The sequence below is a fragment of the Panthera leo genome, chromosome D1 (genome assembly GCF_018350215.1).
Source record: "Panthera leo isolate Ple1 chromosome D1, P.leo_Ple1_pat1.1, whole genome shotgun sequence".
Taxonomy (NCBI): domain Eukaryota; kingdom Metazoa; phylum Chordata; class Mammalia; order Carnivora; family Felidae; genus Panthera; species Panthera leo.
In genome coordinates this window covers 37,586,726-37,603,715 of record NC_056688.1, presented here as the reverse complement: position 1 = coordinate 37,603,715, position 16,990 = coordinate 37,586,726, and the positions used below count along the sequence as shown (strand labels likewise).

The 16,990-nt window shown below is 44.1% G+C and overlaps 1 protein-coding gene across 1 annotated transcript in view; it reads right to left on the bottom strand.

Annotated features, from left to right (window-relative positions):
• Window positions 1-16,990, bottom strand: part of MAML2 (mastermind like transcriptional coactivator 2) — a 346,878-nt gene that overhangs the window by 98,210 nt on the left and 231,678 nt on the right. Inside the window, exon 2 of the mRNA XM_042905337.1 lies at window positions 13,249-14,775. Coding sequence (XP_042761271.1) covers window positions 13,249-14,775 — 1,527 coding nt within the window. The remainder of the gene's footprint in view (window positions 1-13,248; window positions 14,776-16,990) is intronic.

Below are 16,990 nucleotides of genomic sequence, written 5' to 3'. Positions count from 1 at the left end.
AAGAAACTTCACGAATGAAAAAGGTAGACACTGAGCTCCTTCAGAGGAATTATGGTTACAATACGCTGGCTTGTCTTCGCTGTAAACATTATTTATATCTTCATAGTTTTACAAACCCTGATGTAATAGATACTGCTTAAAATGAACAAACCAAGAGGTATTAGGCATGCATACATTTAGCGATCTGATGGTAAATACCAGAAGGAAGAAAGGATGTAGTGGTTTCCTCTAAACACCATGAAGGGTGAGGGGTGAGGGGTGAGGGGAAGGGGGTGCCAAGGAATAGCTTTTGTGTTTTAGTACTACGTGTCTTTTTAAATTATTGCCTATGTTACTTTTTTTTTTTAATTTTTTTTTTTAAACGTTTATTTATTTTTGAGACAGAGAGAGACAGAGCATGAACGGGGGAGGGGCAGAGAGAGAGGGAGACACAGAATCGGAAGCAGGCTCCAGGCTCTGAGCCATCAACCCAGAGCCCGAGGCGGGGCTCGAACTCATGGACCGCGAGATCGTGACCTGAGCTGAAGTTGGACGCTTAACCGACTGAGCCACCCAGGCGCCCTGCCTATGTTACTTTGATAAAAATAACCAATTTAAAGATGAGGAGAGTAATTGCATTTCAGAATCAAGAAATTCAGGATTATAGTATAAAATTGTAACAAAGGAAGTAAATGAGGACTAATTGCTAATTGCTAAGTCTAGGTCCAGAATTCTCGCCTCCTTTTTCCCATGCCCATGCTGCGCCCACCACACAGTGTATCCCATCCATTATGTTTCTTTTAAGTTCCTTTGTTTATTTTGAGAGAAACATAGACAGCGTGAGTGGGGGAGGGGCAGAGAGAGAGAGAGAGAGAGAGAGAGAGAGAGAGAATTCCAAGCAGGCTCCATGCTGTCAGCGTAGAGCCTGATGTGGGGCTCAGACCCCTGAGACCCGTGAGATCATGAACTGAGCTGAAATCAAGAGTCGGATGCTTCACTGACTGAGCCACCCAGGTGTCCCCACTACATTTCTTATAGCGACTGTCGTGGTTTTCTCTGTATGGGAAGTGCTCAAATATTGGTTGATTGATAAATAACTATGCCAATTGCTGAATGTTTTCACGGTGATTTTTAATAAGCTTGGTTTGGTGAACAGGGGTGGGGGGCCCATCTGCAGTTTGTAGTTTTGTTCCATATGCAGGGATAAGATCATGGCTTAAAAGGATTTTTGAAAAGCTCTCCTTGAAATCTGATTCTGAGGTAGACATTCCACGGGTCTCATCCACTTTACACAATGCACAGGTTTGCCAGAGCCTCATTCGAAACATTGAGATTTGAGTGAGGCAGTCTAATGGGAATTTTAATTATGCATTCCTATACAGTCTCTAAACTCTGTCTTGGGATAAGCCAGAACCCTGGTTTGAAGACTGTCCTGAAGGGCCCTAAGTTTTAGGGAGGTCTCTGGGAAACCTTGAAAGGGGGAGGGGAAGAGAGAACTATTCTTGCTAAAACAAAGTGCAAAAACCATTGATACAGAGCTTCAGAAAACATTACATCTGTACCCCATTATCTCAGCTTCCCAGGGAAAAGTATTCACTGAATTAAAATCCGGTATTTTGGACTCAAGTTTTATAATGCAGCTTAATAACAGAAACTTCAAAGTAAACAGTGTCACGGTGTCTTTGCAAAATTTTCAGTGGAAGATGTCCATCATGTGACCTAATTCCCCCAGTGATAAATGTACCTTTGAATTTGTTTCCAGGAAATAGTTCGCCTCCACTGATGAGCTGGCATGCTTTCTTTCATACTAAAGAAAAAGGACCCCTAAATCCCCCACATAATTTCTTTTTGCCTTAGTTGCCTGGAAACTTAAAGTTAAATGAAAGCTCAGTTTTGGAATTCAACCATTCCGAGTGTCTACTAACATTTAGTTTGGACTGTTTTAGTGGATTCATTTCTGATGGTCCTTAGTTTGAAAAGGAAAGCAAGCTGACATTTGTGAATTGTGTACAAGGTACAGGCCCTGTATTTGTTGTAAGTCTCATGGGTTATTTCATGGAATTTTTTCAACAATCCTGCAAAATAGGCGTTGTCATAATTATTGTACAGATAAAGCAGCTCAGTTCAGGGAATTCAAGTCATATGACCAAGGCTATACGATCATTAAGGTGCTTACATTTTTGGAAGTAAGCGATGCATAAATTCTCAATAATGTACATTTGGTATTCAGATTGATGTCAGAAATTATTTGACCCTATTTCTTTTCCTTTGATTTCAAACCCATACAACCTGTAACACACACACACACACACACACACACACACATCATAGCTTCTTTCCCTACCTTCCTTTGCTCTCCCCTCCTCTCTTCCTGTTTCTGTGTCCTTATGTTGGAACTTTCTCTCAGGTGCTCTGTTAGCCCTTGGAAGTACAAAGATAAATTGTATATACAGACTCTGGCCTCAAGGAGCTTGCAGTTTAGGGTCGTGGTTGACGTATAAATTTAATTACAATTCAAGGTAGAAAGCAGTGAATGTAATGAGAGATACAAAATACTCTGTGACTTCAGGGGAGGAAAAAAGAAATTCCACGGTCCCAACCCTCTAGGAATTCTCATTTCACCGGACCAAACAGATACCAAAACAAAATGCTAATACAATATAAGAATGGTACTGAAAGTGTTGGCACCATGTTGTGCACACGAGAGGAGGAAGAAACAAACTTTGCTTGTTTCACAGCTTGAGGAGGGGCGATTACAGCAACATAGGCAGTGAGGGCACAGGCTGGGATTCTGAGACACCTTGGAACTGTCCTAGCAGGTGGGCAGGATGCCACAGCCAAGGGGGAAAAGGTCATCGTTGGGCAAAAGACATTCACAGAAAGGAGAGCTGGTCCTGTGAAGTAGAGGCCTGGGGAGTGACTGGATCTGGAGTGAGGGCACATTCCAGGGAGAAGGCTGGAAGTGGCTGGAACCACTCGCCTTGGTCCTGGGGAGCATGGAACAAGGCAGAATTTCTTAGACACACTGTCCAGCCTGTTACTAGGAGGGACAAGGGAGTTGGAGAGAAGGAGATTGAAGAAGTTTTGCAGTAACTCGAGCACAGAGGCAGCAGCAGAGGTGGTGTTGAGGCAGAGGCGAGCACTGTCACCAGTGTCATCTGTAGAGGTACCTTGGAGGGTGGGCCCAAGGGAGAGAGAGGAATTCTACTGACTGCAGAGGTTCGGAGCCTGGTCATTGAGCAAATGAGATTCAGAGGGGTAGGAGCACTGATGGAAAGTTATTTCCTTTTTTAACTTTTTAAAAAACCAATGTAGGGCTCGAACTCATAAACCATGAGATCATGACCTGAGCTGAAGTTGGACACTTAGCTGACTGAGCCGCCCGGGTGCCCAGAAAGTTATTTTTGAAGGATACTAGGGATATAGGGGTGACAGAGAGAATGGGAGAGGACAGCTGAATGTGCAGAGACATTCTGAGGTTGGCAAAGGGTGAAGCTGCTGGGGCCCACACCGCGTGCACATTCCAGATCCAAAACGTCCCTGGCATATAGATATTGTGAAGATCTCCTTGCCCTTGGCCCCACAGTGTGTCCTCTGTACTGTAACTACACTGAGTTTTCCAAATCTGATACTTTAACATTCAACATGTTTGAATTACACAACTACCTCCCGTAGGTGCAAGTTATGCCTCTGTTTAAAGATGACACACACAAGAGGAATTTCTAAACTCTTTACCATGGTTTGTATGTCTTCTGATGATCTGGCCCCTGTTTACCAGTCTCATCTCTCTCCTCTCCTGACTGTATACCCTACAGTCCAGCCCTGCTGAGCCACTTGACCTCTTCCAAAAGAGCTTGGCCTCTGTCTCTGAATACCACCTGGTAACTTCTGTCACAAACCTTATAACACTACAGAATCTCGTTTCTGTCCATTACCTATGGGTAGGGATTGGGTTTTGGTCACTGCTGGTAAACTGTTAATGTCCCACACATGTTTTGTAACAGAAAAGAATCATTTGGAATATCGTGGATAAAATTCTCTTAGTTGACTCTTACCCCTGTGATTCCAGGCTCCAACAAGAGAGCCTCTGCAGAATCCCCTTCCAGAGGTCTAACCCATGGGGAGCTGGGAGAGTGCCTTCTCTGGCTTGCATTACTGAAAACTAGTGCTGTCGGTGCAGGTCTATGGGCAAATGGTGTTTTAAGGGCAGACTTGTCATGGAGGAAGGTGGAAGTGGCAGCTCCCATTCCTTCCTCCTCAGGAGGAGAGGGTGATGTGTTGGCATCCTTAAGTCCCCAGAACAGAAGAAGGGATGGCGAGGAAGGTCAATGGTGAAGTTCATCTGTTCATTGCTCAACAAATATGTTTTGGGTGTCTCCCACAAAGTAGCCATGATAGGGGTTGGAGTACAATGGTGAACAAGATGGACACAATCCCTGCCCTCAAGTAGCTTGCAGTCTAGTTGAGGAATACACACAAGAACAAAAGTATAGGAGGGCTGATACCTGCTAAAAGAGAGAAAGTACCAGAGAGCGGCTACCAGAGAGTACAGGATGGGAGCTAACCCAGATTGGGAGACCAGGGAAACCTTTTGGAGGAGATGTCTTAGCTGAGTCTGAGAAAGTGTAGGGTTAGGTTAGCCGGGCCGAGTAGAGCAGAAGAATGTTCCAAACAGAAGGAACAACATATCTGGAGACCTGAGGGTGAGGGAAAGCATAGTACTTTTCAGGAACTGGAGGACATATTTTATGGTGGGAGCCAGAGTGCAGAGTGTGTATGAGTGTGGCAGGTAAATACAAGTGAATGGGTAGGTGGGAGTCAAGGAATAAAACAGCTGGAAAAGGAAACCAGTAAATCTTGGCAGGATCTGGGTCATGTAGGGCTTTATAAGCTACATGAGGATTTGGATTTTATTCTGAGAAAATGAAGATCATCTACAGGGCTCAAGCAGGTGACAAACATGATCACATTCCTATTTTATTTTTATTCTTTGTTTAAATGTTTATTTATTTGGGGGTGGGGAGGGGCAGCACGTGAGAGAGAATCCCAAGCAGGCTCTCCACTGTCAGTGCAGAGCCCAGGCGGGGCCTGATCTCACAAACCTCAAGATCATGACCTGAGCCGAAATCAAGAGTCAGACGCTTAACTGACTGAGCCCCCCGGGCACCTGATCACATTCCTGTTGTAGAATGCTCACTCCACTTGCATGTTGGCAAGACGGGAAGGTGGCAGAGGCCAGTTTTTTCGGCACTTGAAGTGAGAAGGGACAATGGTTAGAGGCTGTTCAGGATATGTTTTGCTCATGGGTAATTCATTCCTTTGTGCCAGAGGCCTGTGGGACACAGAGATGGGCCTGCCAGATTATTAGCCTCATGGCCCTCCCCAACACAGATCCTTTTCCAGGAAAAGTCTCTTCATCCTTGTGGCCAGTACTGGCTCCAGTGGCTAAATGCCCTCTCCTCCCCCCAATTCCCACTTACGGCTTGCCATGGAACAGGTCTCAAGGAGATCAGAGGAAAGAGACGAGTTCCAAACCGATCTGTAGGGAAAGGGCAAGAGAGGAGAGGATACAGCCAAGGGGATGGGAATGGGACAAAGACCCCTAGACACAGAGCAGAGATGTGAGCCCAAGACCAGAGCGTGAGGCCCACACACTCATGCGTGCACCCACACAGACCTGTGGAGTACCAAGGAGAAGGGCCAAAAAAGCTCCCTGTTTATGAAGTTCATGTTTCCTAAAGGTGGAGCTGAACTTAAGCTCCTGTGAAAAGCAAACTGTGGAAAATGCCAGTGATTCAGGGTGGAGGGAATTAGCAGTAGAAAAAAAGGGAAACAGGTCAACCACCCCCATGCTTTCATCCTCAGGGAACCTGAAGCTTGATTTTGCAGGATGCATAGGAAAGTAGTCATTGGCTTCCCTCTATTATGCTCTACTCAGTTTATTGCTTGGAGAATAAAGTGCCATTTTATTGTTCAGATTCATTGCATGAAATGCAAATATGCAGCCAGAGTTCTCTAATTAGTATCCAGAGCGCTGCCTGGGCTCTGTGTGTGTACGTTTGGTCTTCCCCGCTTAGAACACAATGTGAAAGGGTAAGATGATTCACTCACATTACATCTCTCTGATCCTAGTAGTCTAAACATTTGTGCAGTCTTTTGTTTCAAACCGAGAACTCTTTATAAAAAACACCTCCTGAATATCAAGTTCTGTGCGTGACTTTAATTAATCATTAATGTGAAAATTTACTGATTAGTGCACTGGCTAAATGGGTTGTTGCTTCTTTTCAATTTCACAAAAAGAAATCATCCCCCGCCCCCCAATCACACACGCACACCAAACTGATAACAACTGACATCTGATTAGAAAAGGCAAAACTAATTAGGATGGGTGCAAAGGGGATTGTTTGAGTCACCTACGTTAATGCACATTATAGTTAAATATCTGTCAGATTTTCCATTAACCCTCTTGCATTTCCATTTCTAGGATCAAATCTATTTCTTAACCTCATACCCCCTTTTCCCCTAGTTGGAAAGTTGGTATTCAACAGGCTGAATTACACACTAATGCTTTAAATGCACATCTCTTATTGATGGATGCAACACGCTGACAAAGACCTTGGAGTGAGAATAATAGAAGTCATTCCCCTAAGTGTGGATTTAAACCCTATGCATTATGATTCCAAGGCTAACATGCTCTTCTTGTTATTGTGTTTATTTCCTTATTGAGGGATACAGGAATTAATCGTTGCTTTACCAATTCACTCTATTGTGCTCTGACCTATTACATACTAGGATGACAAAATAAAATAGAAATGAAAGTGGAATATCCAGCAAATAGAGCTCTACTCTGTAAAAGGTTAAAACAACACATTCAAAGTTGAACGTGTAGACTCAGGGGAAAGGTTCATGTGATTTGGGCTTAGTTATTAACATACAGAGAGGATTATAGTATATGCACCCAATAAGAATCCAGTAAGTATTAGCGGCAGGTGTCTCTTTCAAATCATAAGTCCATTGAGGGGAGGGACCATGCCTTTCTGATCTTGCAAAGAGGGCTCTTTGCATCACTTAATCTTTTAATCTCCAATTCCTGGCACATTGTAGGTGCTTAATAAACTGTAATCATATGAATGCATACACGAGTTACAGTTTTACCCTATTGTTAAACTCTAACGGTGACCCCGGACAGTTCCTAAATCTTGCTGGATCGTGTTAAAGAACGAGAAAGTGAGTGAATTTTCTTTATCATTGAAAAAAGCTAACCAAACTCTTCAACTTTTTCCTTTAAAAACTGAGTCACATACCACTCCCCTGGGTATTTTCCATTTTTATCTGGGATCAGAGACACCACGAAGCCCGGCAGCAAATCAACCTAGCCCAGATGCAAGACTATGATGAAAACAGCTCAGTTTGAAAACACTCTCTGATCATTCAATTTTTTAAAAACTTTTCTTTTTAATTTTATTTTTTTCCCCTTACCATATCATGCCTTCTTCTTTGCTCTGAGTAGTGGCATCAGTGTCCAGAACTGTGCCTGGCCTAGAGCAAGCACTCAACACATATTTTTTGAATGAATGAAGAAAAACTATTGGTCGAGTTCAGAATGGGGCAGTACTCAATTTAGCTGGAGATCTTTAGTTTATGGATCTTGGTAGGGCAGACCAGGAAACATAGAGAGCTGAGGATTCAGATGAGTGAATTTATTTGGAGATCCTTCCCTGCATCAGAATTGCCTTACATTTTCCCTGAGGTGGAAATGAATGGGGTATGTAGACAGTCATGAAATTTCAAACAGACATCATGAGAAAAAGGCCCTGTGAGCCTACCTAGTTCCTTAACGTACGCAGCACAGTAGTTATTAATGCTGGGCTTAGAATCAGACCAGTTACAAACTGTAGTCCTAAGTTATTTAAACCTCATTGAGCCTCCATGCTCTCGCCTGTAAAAAAAAGAGGCTGAGAACATCTACCACTTGGGTTATTTGTATGCGGCACAGAATTGGTACTAATGTCGGAGACAACAAACCAGCTAACAGAAACTGACGAAACACATGCAAAATCCCTCCTGCGAATCTTGCCAATCAAGATTCTTCCGTACAAATCACAGGAGCACACGTGTCTGGGAATTCAGTCGGCATCCTAGCTTTTGCGCTAGTTTTGGGGAATATTAAAAACAAAGTTTTATTTTTCTTTTCAATTCGCAAGATTCGATGATAAACTATCAAAGACAAGATGAAAATGCAAACATAGTGTTTGGTCTGCCATGGACGATCCTCGGAACGCCTGTGCCAGCCCTCGTCCCTCTTGCCAGCACAGCCCAGCCAAAGTGAGTCACGATGCAAATCACCAAATTGTCAAGGGTCATTTGCAACAATCACCTCGCATCTCTTGGGGCTCTATCCCAACTTCACTCTAGATTTCATGTCGTCTGTACTTGACCCATGACCACAGATTTGATTCCACCTTGTGGCCTCACTCCTGGATTCTTAGTATATGGACTGATTTTGTGTCCCAGCTGTTTAGGACATTGGGGTGGGCTTATATTTGACCCTTCACACTCCTGACTTCTTTTAACCTGGTTCTAGCCCCTAAACCCAAACCCTGGCACTAGCCTACCTAGCTGATCCTTTCCCCAACCTGTAGCCCCCAGCAAAGAGGTGGTTTGGAAGTTATACTGTTGCACAACATCGAATTCATAATTATTTTCCCATTAGAAAAGGCATTCCCAGCTGATTCAAGGTTCTGTCTCTTCTCTGGCACTCTCACTGGGCAATTACAAGGATTTGTCAGTAGACGAGAGGTACAGTGATTCCTTCACCTTCAACTGGGTGCTCATCTTTAAGATCAGATATATACAAAATTACCTTAAGAAGAAGACAGAACATTAGACTTGTCTGATTTATGCCAAGGGTTGACATGTAGAGTGGTGAAGGATAAACTTGGCTAGGTAGAGAGAGTGGGGTGACATTCTTAATATATGATTGAGGAGCTTGGCTTTAAACTAAGGAGGAAATGTACAAATTTATGTTTCGGTCATAACAAACCATCCATTCACTGGCTGCATTCCCTCTCAGAATTTTTAGAGATGGGATAATTCTAGACCAAATATAGAACTCACTCGAGTTTCATGGATCTAATGTTAGAAAAAAATTACACTTTTAAGTGTCTGATTATACAGCTCTGAAAAAGATCACTTTTTGGTTCAAAAGGTTAGAGCTTTTGGATTAAACTCTCATGAGCCTTAGTGAACCAATAACTCTTTCACACCTTAAACAAGTATTCAGTGACTTGAAGATAAATCAGAACTGCATGCATTATATCCTTCTCCTGCCCTCTCCCATAACCTTCAAATCAGAAAAGGAAGGAAATTATAGCCAGGGGGTGTTTCCATTTGCCAAGCCCCAAACATCAGCAGGGCAGAGTCACTGAAGACATTTTGTGAAATACCAAACACCATTTGTTCTCTCAGGCTCCAGAGAAGGGATTACTTGAAACCACCCCAGGCATGGCACAATAAAGAGGTCTCCAACAATTCAATTATGTCACATCCATGTCCTAGACACCATTCACATCTAGGAGAACAGCGATGGGTATCCAGTAAAGAGAGAGGGGCACAGCCTCCCCCCAATTTGTTCCTTGCCCGAACATGTAGATCTGTCTGGGTGCAGAGCTCCAAAGTGTGAAGAGAAGGCCATCTTTGCACACTCCACCGGGTAAATTACAAGCAACTGTTCGACAAATTCAATCCACCATCCTGCAGCACAAAGCCCAGATTTCCACCATTTCCAAGGCTAAAGGGCTCCAATTAGCAAATCCCATAGTAAATCTTCCTATGTTTGACATAAAATGAGTATGACAAGCAGAAAAAATTCATGACCAGTGCTTTCATTTAAGATGCTCTCGTTGATAAACTTGAGAATTGCTTAATTCCCAATCTCTCCCCTCCTATAACTTAGGTCCTGAGTTACAGAGAGTTTGCTAATCTGAAATGAGAACACATATTTGTACTGTCTGCTATAAACGGTGGGGTTAAAACTATGCTGCCTGAGCTGAGAATAATTGGCAATATACTAGATGAGACAATAAGAATTAGAAAAACCTTCAAAATATGCTCATCCAAATGAAAGTTGCTTCTCAAAACTATCATCTTGGGAAGAACTCATTTTTCATTTTTGTCTTCAGAAAAAGTTCGCAAACCAAACTTTAAATCCAGTCCTATCCTATTAGTTATTTCTTGGTTTTGACCCAAAGCAGCTTTACCCATCTCGACTGTTTTCAAAGATCACCCTGGCAAGGATGAATATTATTGCACTGGTAATAATCCACTCAATGTGCTAAAAGCTCTGAAGACAATCACCAGAGGGAAAAAACGCGTAACTGTATTAAACGATAGCACCCTTATTAGCATAAGTCCAGCCTCCCAAAGGTGAATGCTTTTAAAAGGGCAACACGTATTTGACTAGGGAGCTCTGGTACACTTGCTTACGACTCAGGCACAGGATTTCTGAATCCTCCCTCTTAGAACTGTTGACCAGGAAGAGACAATTTGATTCAATCTACAAAGTTAGGATAAAGCTGTAAATAGGTAGCCATGGCCAGCCTGTATAGAAGGGTCTTTAGCTTGAAATGGTGCTTCCATTTTTACCATATGTGGCATCATATGAGGCACATTCACTGGAAAAAGTTAATTATTATCTAAGGCATTGAAAGATGTTTGCTGATTTGGCCATTAGAACCCACTGGTGCGCTTGGGTCCTGGAAGCTTGGGTGAGGACCAAGAGGTCATGAATGTGGTAGACAGTTGATATGAGCAATGGAGCCAGAAGCAGGACCAAGGATATTGGAGGTAGCAGGAAGGCTCCCAAAGAAGGGCTGATGGGGCACCAAAGAGGTATGTTTCTTCTTGTAAATTTCCTTTTTTGGTTAGCTCCATAATGTTCACCCTCAGGAGGGTCAACAGTCATGCAGACATTTTTTTTTTTTTATTCTTTTCTTTAACAGCTTTGAAGGTTGGAGATGAAGAGTTTCTTTCTCCCCAAAGGACTTAATCTACTCCGCAGATTATGTAAAAATGGTTCAATATTATAAGAAATATTATTTCTCAGAATTTCACCGTAACCCTCAAATGGTCATTCATTTCCCAACAAATCCTACCTGTGAGCTGTAGAGCCTAGTGGCTGAAAGTACAGCCTTCAAAGTAGATCATCGGATTCCTGGCTCTGCTACTTTAGAGTAGCAGAGTGTGTGACTTTGGAAAAGTTACTTAACCCCTCTGTGCCTCAATTGCCTCACCTGTAAGATGCAAATAACGGTATTTCCTTCATATAGGTGAAATGAGATACTGTAAGTAAGAGAGACACATGCCATGCCATACAGGGTACATAACAGATACTACCTTTATTAACTATAAATTATTATTTAGCTCCTTCCTTATTATTTCCATTTTTATGATCTGAAGTCTGGGCCTAGGGAGGGTAAATCGCTCCCCACTCCCCATACTGCTGGACAATAAAAGAATCAAGGATATTGCTTCTCGGCCTTTTGGCTAAGATCAAGTGAAGAATCAAGGATAGGTTTCTTTTATTCCTCTAAAACTGTTTATGTTAGAATTTGAGACTTACTCCAGTACATCTCCTACATAAGAGTAATACTTGTCAAAAAATATTGATGTCATATGTGGTCCTTTCTATGATTATCACGATTGCCAAAATTATCTCATTTTATTCTAAAAAAATCCTAGGATATATTGTTAATCAGCGTCGTTTACAGGTGAGACAATTCAGGCTTAGTGAGGTCCAGTGACTTGCTTGAGGTCACACAGTTAGGGAATGTCAGACTAAGAATCTGAACCCAGATTCGTCTAAACTACAAAGGCTATCCATGCTGTTAGGAAGTAGTTCCACAATACCGTTTGTTTATAAATGATCCCCAAATTACCTGCGTTAAGAAGAAACTCTGAAAATATACTCATGAGTCTCCTCAGGTCCCTTCCTTGTCAACTGCAATTAACCCCCCCCCCCCCCCCCCGCCTGCTGCACCCCACATACACCTCTTAAGTGGCTAAGAGGGCCAAGCTTTACTTGGTGCAGAGCTCTTGAATCCCAGTTGAGCCCAGGGTTCTCCTGGCACACATCTAGGGCAAAGGTGAGCTTGGCTACAGTCTGTGGTGCCTTGTGGTATTCTTTTCTGGGCAGTCGCCATGAAAACTACTCTAGGAATGTGACTGGAATTAGGCTCAGTGCTGTCATACTATCCTGACATACTGATTTGACATGGAGCGTGTTGTCTTTGTGCTGGGAAACCAGTGCAGAACTGTCAAATTACACGCACAAAGCAACATTCAGACTTCCTTCCTTCCAGGAAGAGTTTCCTCTCTCAAGTTCCCTGGGGATCTGAGCTTACTCACCAATATGTGCTCTGGAGGCACAGAGCTATCTCCTCCTCCTATTCATGTCTGGGGCAGAATAAAACTTCTGCTTTATGTTAATCACAGGATATAAGGTAACCACAGATATTTTTTTCGTTTGTGTAGTGATGACGATTTCATCCTTTACATGTAACGCAGGCATTACTTTCTCCAAAACACTTCCCCTTGCAGGGTAAGACACCCAACCACTGGGCTATCATGTTATTACCCTTTCCATAGTATTAAAATGGTAGTTTTAAGGCCTGTTTCCCTCCACAGAATGTGCTTGCAGACAGGGCCCATGCCTTATTTAATGCACCAGCATGGAGTCACAGCTATTATGATGGGTTGGGCATTTATACGTTTCATCAGTTGGTGTGGTGTATACTGGCCATCACATATTCTTAATGCCGTGTCTGGGCTTATTTCAATATTCAATATTTTAATACCCGCATAACCACAACAGCCTGCACATGGCAGGTACTCAGGACGATGTTCACGTCCGCTTTGTGACCGATTCACCGACTGGATGAATAAACACTTGGGCGTATCAGAAACTTATGGGCAACTGGACACGTCACTAAAGGCATGAATTATAATGCAACATTCTTAATCAGCAAGAGACTTTGGTCACTGCAGATCGCAATGGCAGTGACTGTTCTACAAGGAAATACTAACTCTTGCCTCCAGATGCCCCAAGCGAGCCAGGCTTCACGAGGCCTTCCTGGGAATCCAACAAGACCACTCCCGTCTTTGTGGTCTTGACTCTGTCCCCACACAAATGTAGCGGCAACCAAAGCGTAATGACCAAGCTGAATGGCCTCTGGGTCCTCCGTGTTTGGAGTAGCAAACTTACGGCCTTACCTGTCTGTGCTGTTGGGAGACTTGATACCCCAGTCCTGTGATGGGCTGGTTCTGCATTTTCTGAAGCAGGATCTTTTGCTGAAGAGGCAAGGGTGACCTTAGCAAAGGCTGGCTTGACAGAGGCTGGGCAGGCTGGGATGGCGGCGGCTGCGGCTGCGGCTGCGGCTGTGGCTGTGGCTGCTGCTGCGGCTGTGGCTGCGGCTGAGCTGAAATCGAGCTCTGTGGCGGCTGTTGCTGTGGCTGCTGTTGCTGTGGCTGCTGCTGCTGTGGCGGCTGCTGCGGCTGCTGCTGGGTGTAGTGTAGGAGAGAAGGCTTACTCTGGGAAGGCAAAACAGAAGGCATCTGCTGGTTTGCTTGATCTGAGTTAAAATGGAACAAAGGCTTAGTGTTGCCATGACGGGGCTCCATGGCCGTGTGCGGGTTGTTAATAAAACTTCGACTGAGATCCTGAGGCTTTTGCTGCATGAGCACATCCAGGTGCCCGCCCTGGGCCGACGGGCTGGCCTTGTACATGTAGTTAGCCAGCACCTTCGACTGGCTGCTGCCGCCGGCCACCCCAGGCATGGGGGAGCTCTGTGGGCTGAATGGCTGCTGACCGAAAGAAGGGCTGGGGATCTTCTCCTGCCCGAATGGACCCGGCGATGGCCCGGCGGAAGAGGGCAAGGCTGACCAGCTGGGAGGCTGGTGCTGCTGCATCCGGGCGTGCTGCTGACGGTTGGCAGCGATCTGTTTGAGCTGCTGGGCATGGGACACCTCCTGCCAGCTCGGCAGGGCCCGGCTTGCTCCTGAGGCTGTCTGCGGCTGAGCCTGGCTCTGCGGGACAGAAGGGACTGGGGATGAAGTGGAGAGGGCAGAGGTGGCCATGGAGAATGCAGGGCCGGCTGATGGGGGTCTCAACTGAGGAGAGCCCGAAGGACCCTGGGTCAGGCCGGGGGAGTATTCACTTTTGATCACTGTCTTCTCCATGGGCAAGGAGGGCCTGGGAGTGCTCCTCTGGCTTTGCTGACCCAAGTCAATGTTAAATGGGTCATCCTGCTTGATGGTGGCATTGATCATGTTCTCCAGCTCAAGATCACTCATGGGAGGCACAGATATGTTGGTCAGTTCATTGAACAGTTCCTGCAGCTCTGGATCCATCAACTGCTCTACAGGGTCATCTCCGTACCTATTGGAAAAAATATTCTCCTGGGTCATCTGGCCATCCATGTGCTTACTACATGATACAGTCTCTCCTGGTTCCTTCTTCACTTCCTTCAAGCCCATGTTGAAGATGCCGTTCCCAGGAGAATGTGTATGTGGTGGCAGAGTGTTCGTCTTCCGCAGGGGTGCCTGGCTCATGGGCAAGGTCCCAGACATCATCTGATTTTGTCCATTATTTACTTGGAGGCCCCCTTGTCCTGCAGAGAGGTTCTCCCCGACACGGATTCTTTTGATATCAAGGAATGAGTTGTCGACAAAGCCATTGGGCCTCTTGCTGTTGGCAGGAGACAGGTTAACTACTTGTTTTCTTTTCAAGGAACCCTGGAGCTGGAAAACAGAGGGGGAATAAAAAAGAAAAATGTGAGCTATTAATCCAGAAATGCTTTTTAGTCAAAAGAGACATAATATTTAAGTGGGTTCTCCCCCCCGCCCCCACCATTTATACACAGGATGAAATTAAAAAGAAAAAGATACAAATGGAGCACAGTCTGGAATATAATGAAACTCACACTGGTGCAGACCAAACAGATTAAAGCTGTTTCTGGAGGAGCAGGTCAGTTAGTGGTTCGAGATCCCATCGGTTCCCGCGATTGGTACACAGGTCAGTGGATGAAAAATACTTCACATATTGTCAGGAGTTATTGATAATACCCACAACCCGTCACCAAATGGAGTTCTCTGGAGCAGGCCCAAATACTCCACGCGCATGCACACACAACCCCACTCCGCTGCGGAGAACTGGGAGCGAGCACAATTTTGACCAAGATGGGAAACACCAAAGAGTTGAAAGCCAGGACCCAGTTTCCAGGTTCTTCTTTTCACAGATTCATCGGTGAAACCCTTCATCACTATTATCCTCCAAGTACGTAATCAGCATAGTTGTTGTATTCAAGCAGGTAGCGTGCCTGCTGTTCTATTTTTCTTCCTATAATTCTGCGGCTTTGCATTTAAGCCCGTGCAGCAACGCTGTGTGGGTGCAAGGAAGCCATGAGATTATCCTTTATCAAACGAGACGTTCCAAGCACAGATTTCCCTGGGGATTCACTTCTTGTGCTCCCAGTCTCGAAAACTTAAAGCCAAAACCAAGGTGCAGAGAACTGGTACTACCCACTGGTTCAGAGCTCAGGCCCTGGAGCTGGCTGAGTGGAGCTCAAATTCCTGTTCTATCGCTGAGTACTAAGCGACCTTGCCACTTTACTTATCTGAGCCTCAATTTCTTTATCTGGAAAATGGGGACGATAGCCCTTAATTCATAGGAAGAAATGAGACAATGCATGTACAAGTTTGGCACAGTGTTGTTGTCGTAAGAACTCAATCAATTACAGTTTACAAAAAAATGACTTACTACATTCTCAAAGAGGAGAGCTTCTCTAAACAGCAACATTAACAACAAAATGCTGAAGTACTTCGTGCACTGACTCAGTGATTAGATTGTGTTACATGGACTTTAGATATCATAGGGAAAGGAATTAAGGACCATATGATCGTACCAATAAATCAATAAGAAACGACACATTCACCATGGATCTTGAGATCCTTGTTGGTTTGCCTCTAAAGTGTATCTATCCAAGTGCGGCTTTCCGAGTGCCATGGACCCACTTAAATTATTTAATGTTTGTTCAGAATAATTATAAAAAAACCTGAGGCAGGATACTTCCCGGATACAAAATTCTATCACTTTTCTTTCCCTTCCATCTCACTACCACTCCCTCACCCTCCTGAAGATTTCTAGGTAACCTAATTAGAGAACGAAATTAACCTAACTGAGCATCTATTATATGCCAACTGCTTTAAATATGGTTATTTTTCTTAGTCTTTACTAAAAAACATTAGATCTGTATTAATTTATATTTATTATTTTATAGATAAGAAAACCAAGGCTCAGAGAGGCTGAGTACCTTGCCCAGTGTCACACAGCTAGTAAGTGGTAGACTTTTAACTCAGAGTCTGTGTAATTCTAAAGCCTGTGGCGTTTCTACATATTATGCTGTAATCAGCTTGTTTAGGGCTAGGGTCTGCCCAGCACGAAAAGGCCAAGGGCAGTGAACACAGAGACATCCTGTATCTCTGGTAAAATGATGAGGAATATGGGAATGGCCAGGATGCAGTTACAGGGCCAAATGTGAACAGTATGTTTCTTGTCATTTAGTTCATCAATTCCTATTTCAATAATCCCTTATCTGTGGTTTTGCTCACTCACAAGTGCAATATAGTTAGCGTGGATGCTCCATGCTGTTATAGCCAGTTTTTACCTTTTCCCGTTGCTAATTGGTAATCAGAGAAAGGAACCTGGCCTAAACTGGGCCAATAAGTTCCTTCCATGGGAATACTGGAATTGGAGAAAGTGAGACCAGGCTTTCTTTGGATGGCTGCATGGTCATTATAAAACTTGTGAGTTGTTGCAACATGTCAACCAAAGCCACAGAGGAAGTGAGTCTATAGAAAGAGAGAAGACTTAACACAGGGAAGGGAGACACAAGTTTTGGCAACATTTGAGGGCTGGATTTCAATCCCAGGTCTGTCTGTCTCTTGCCTTGTTTTC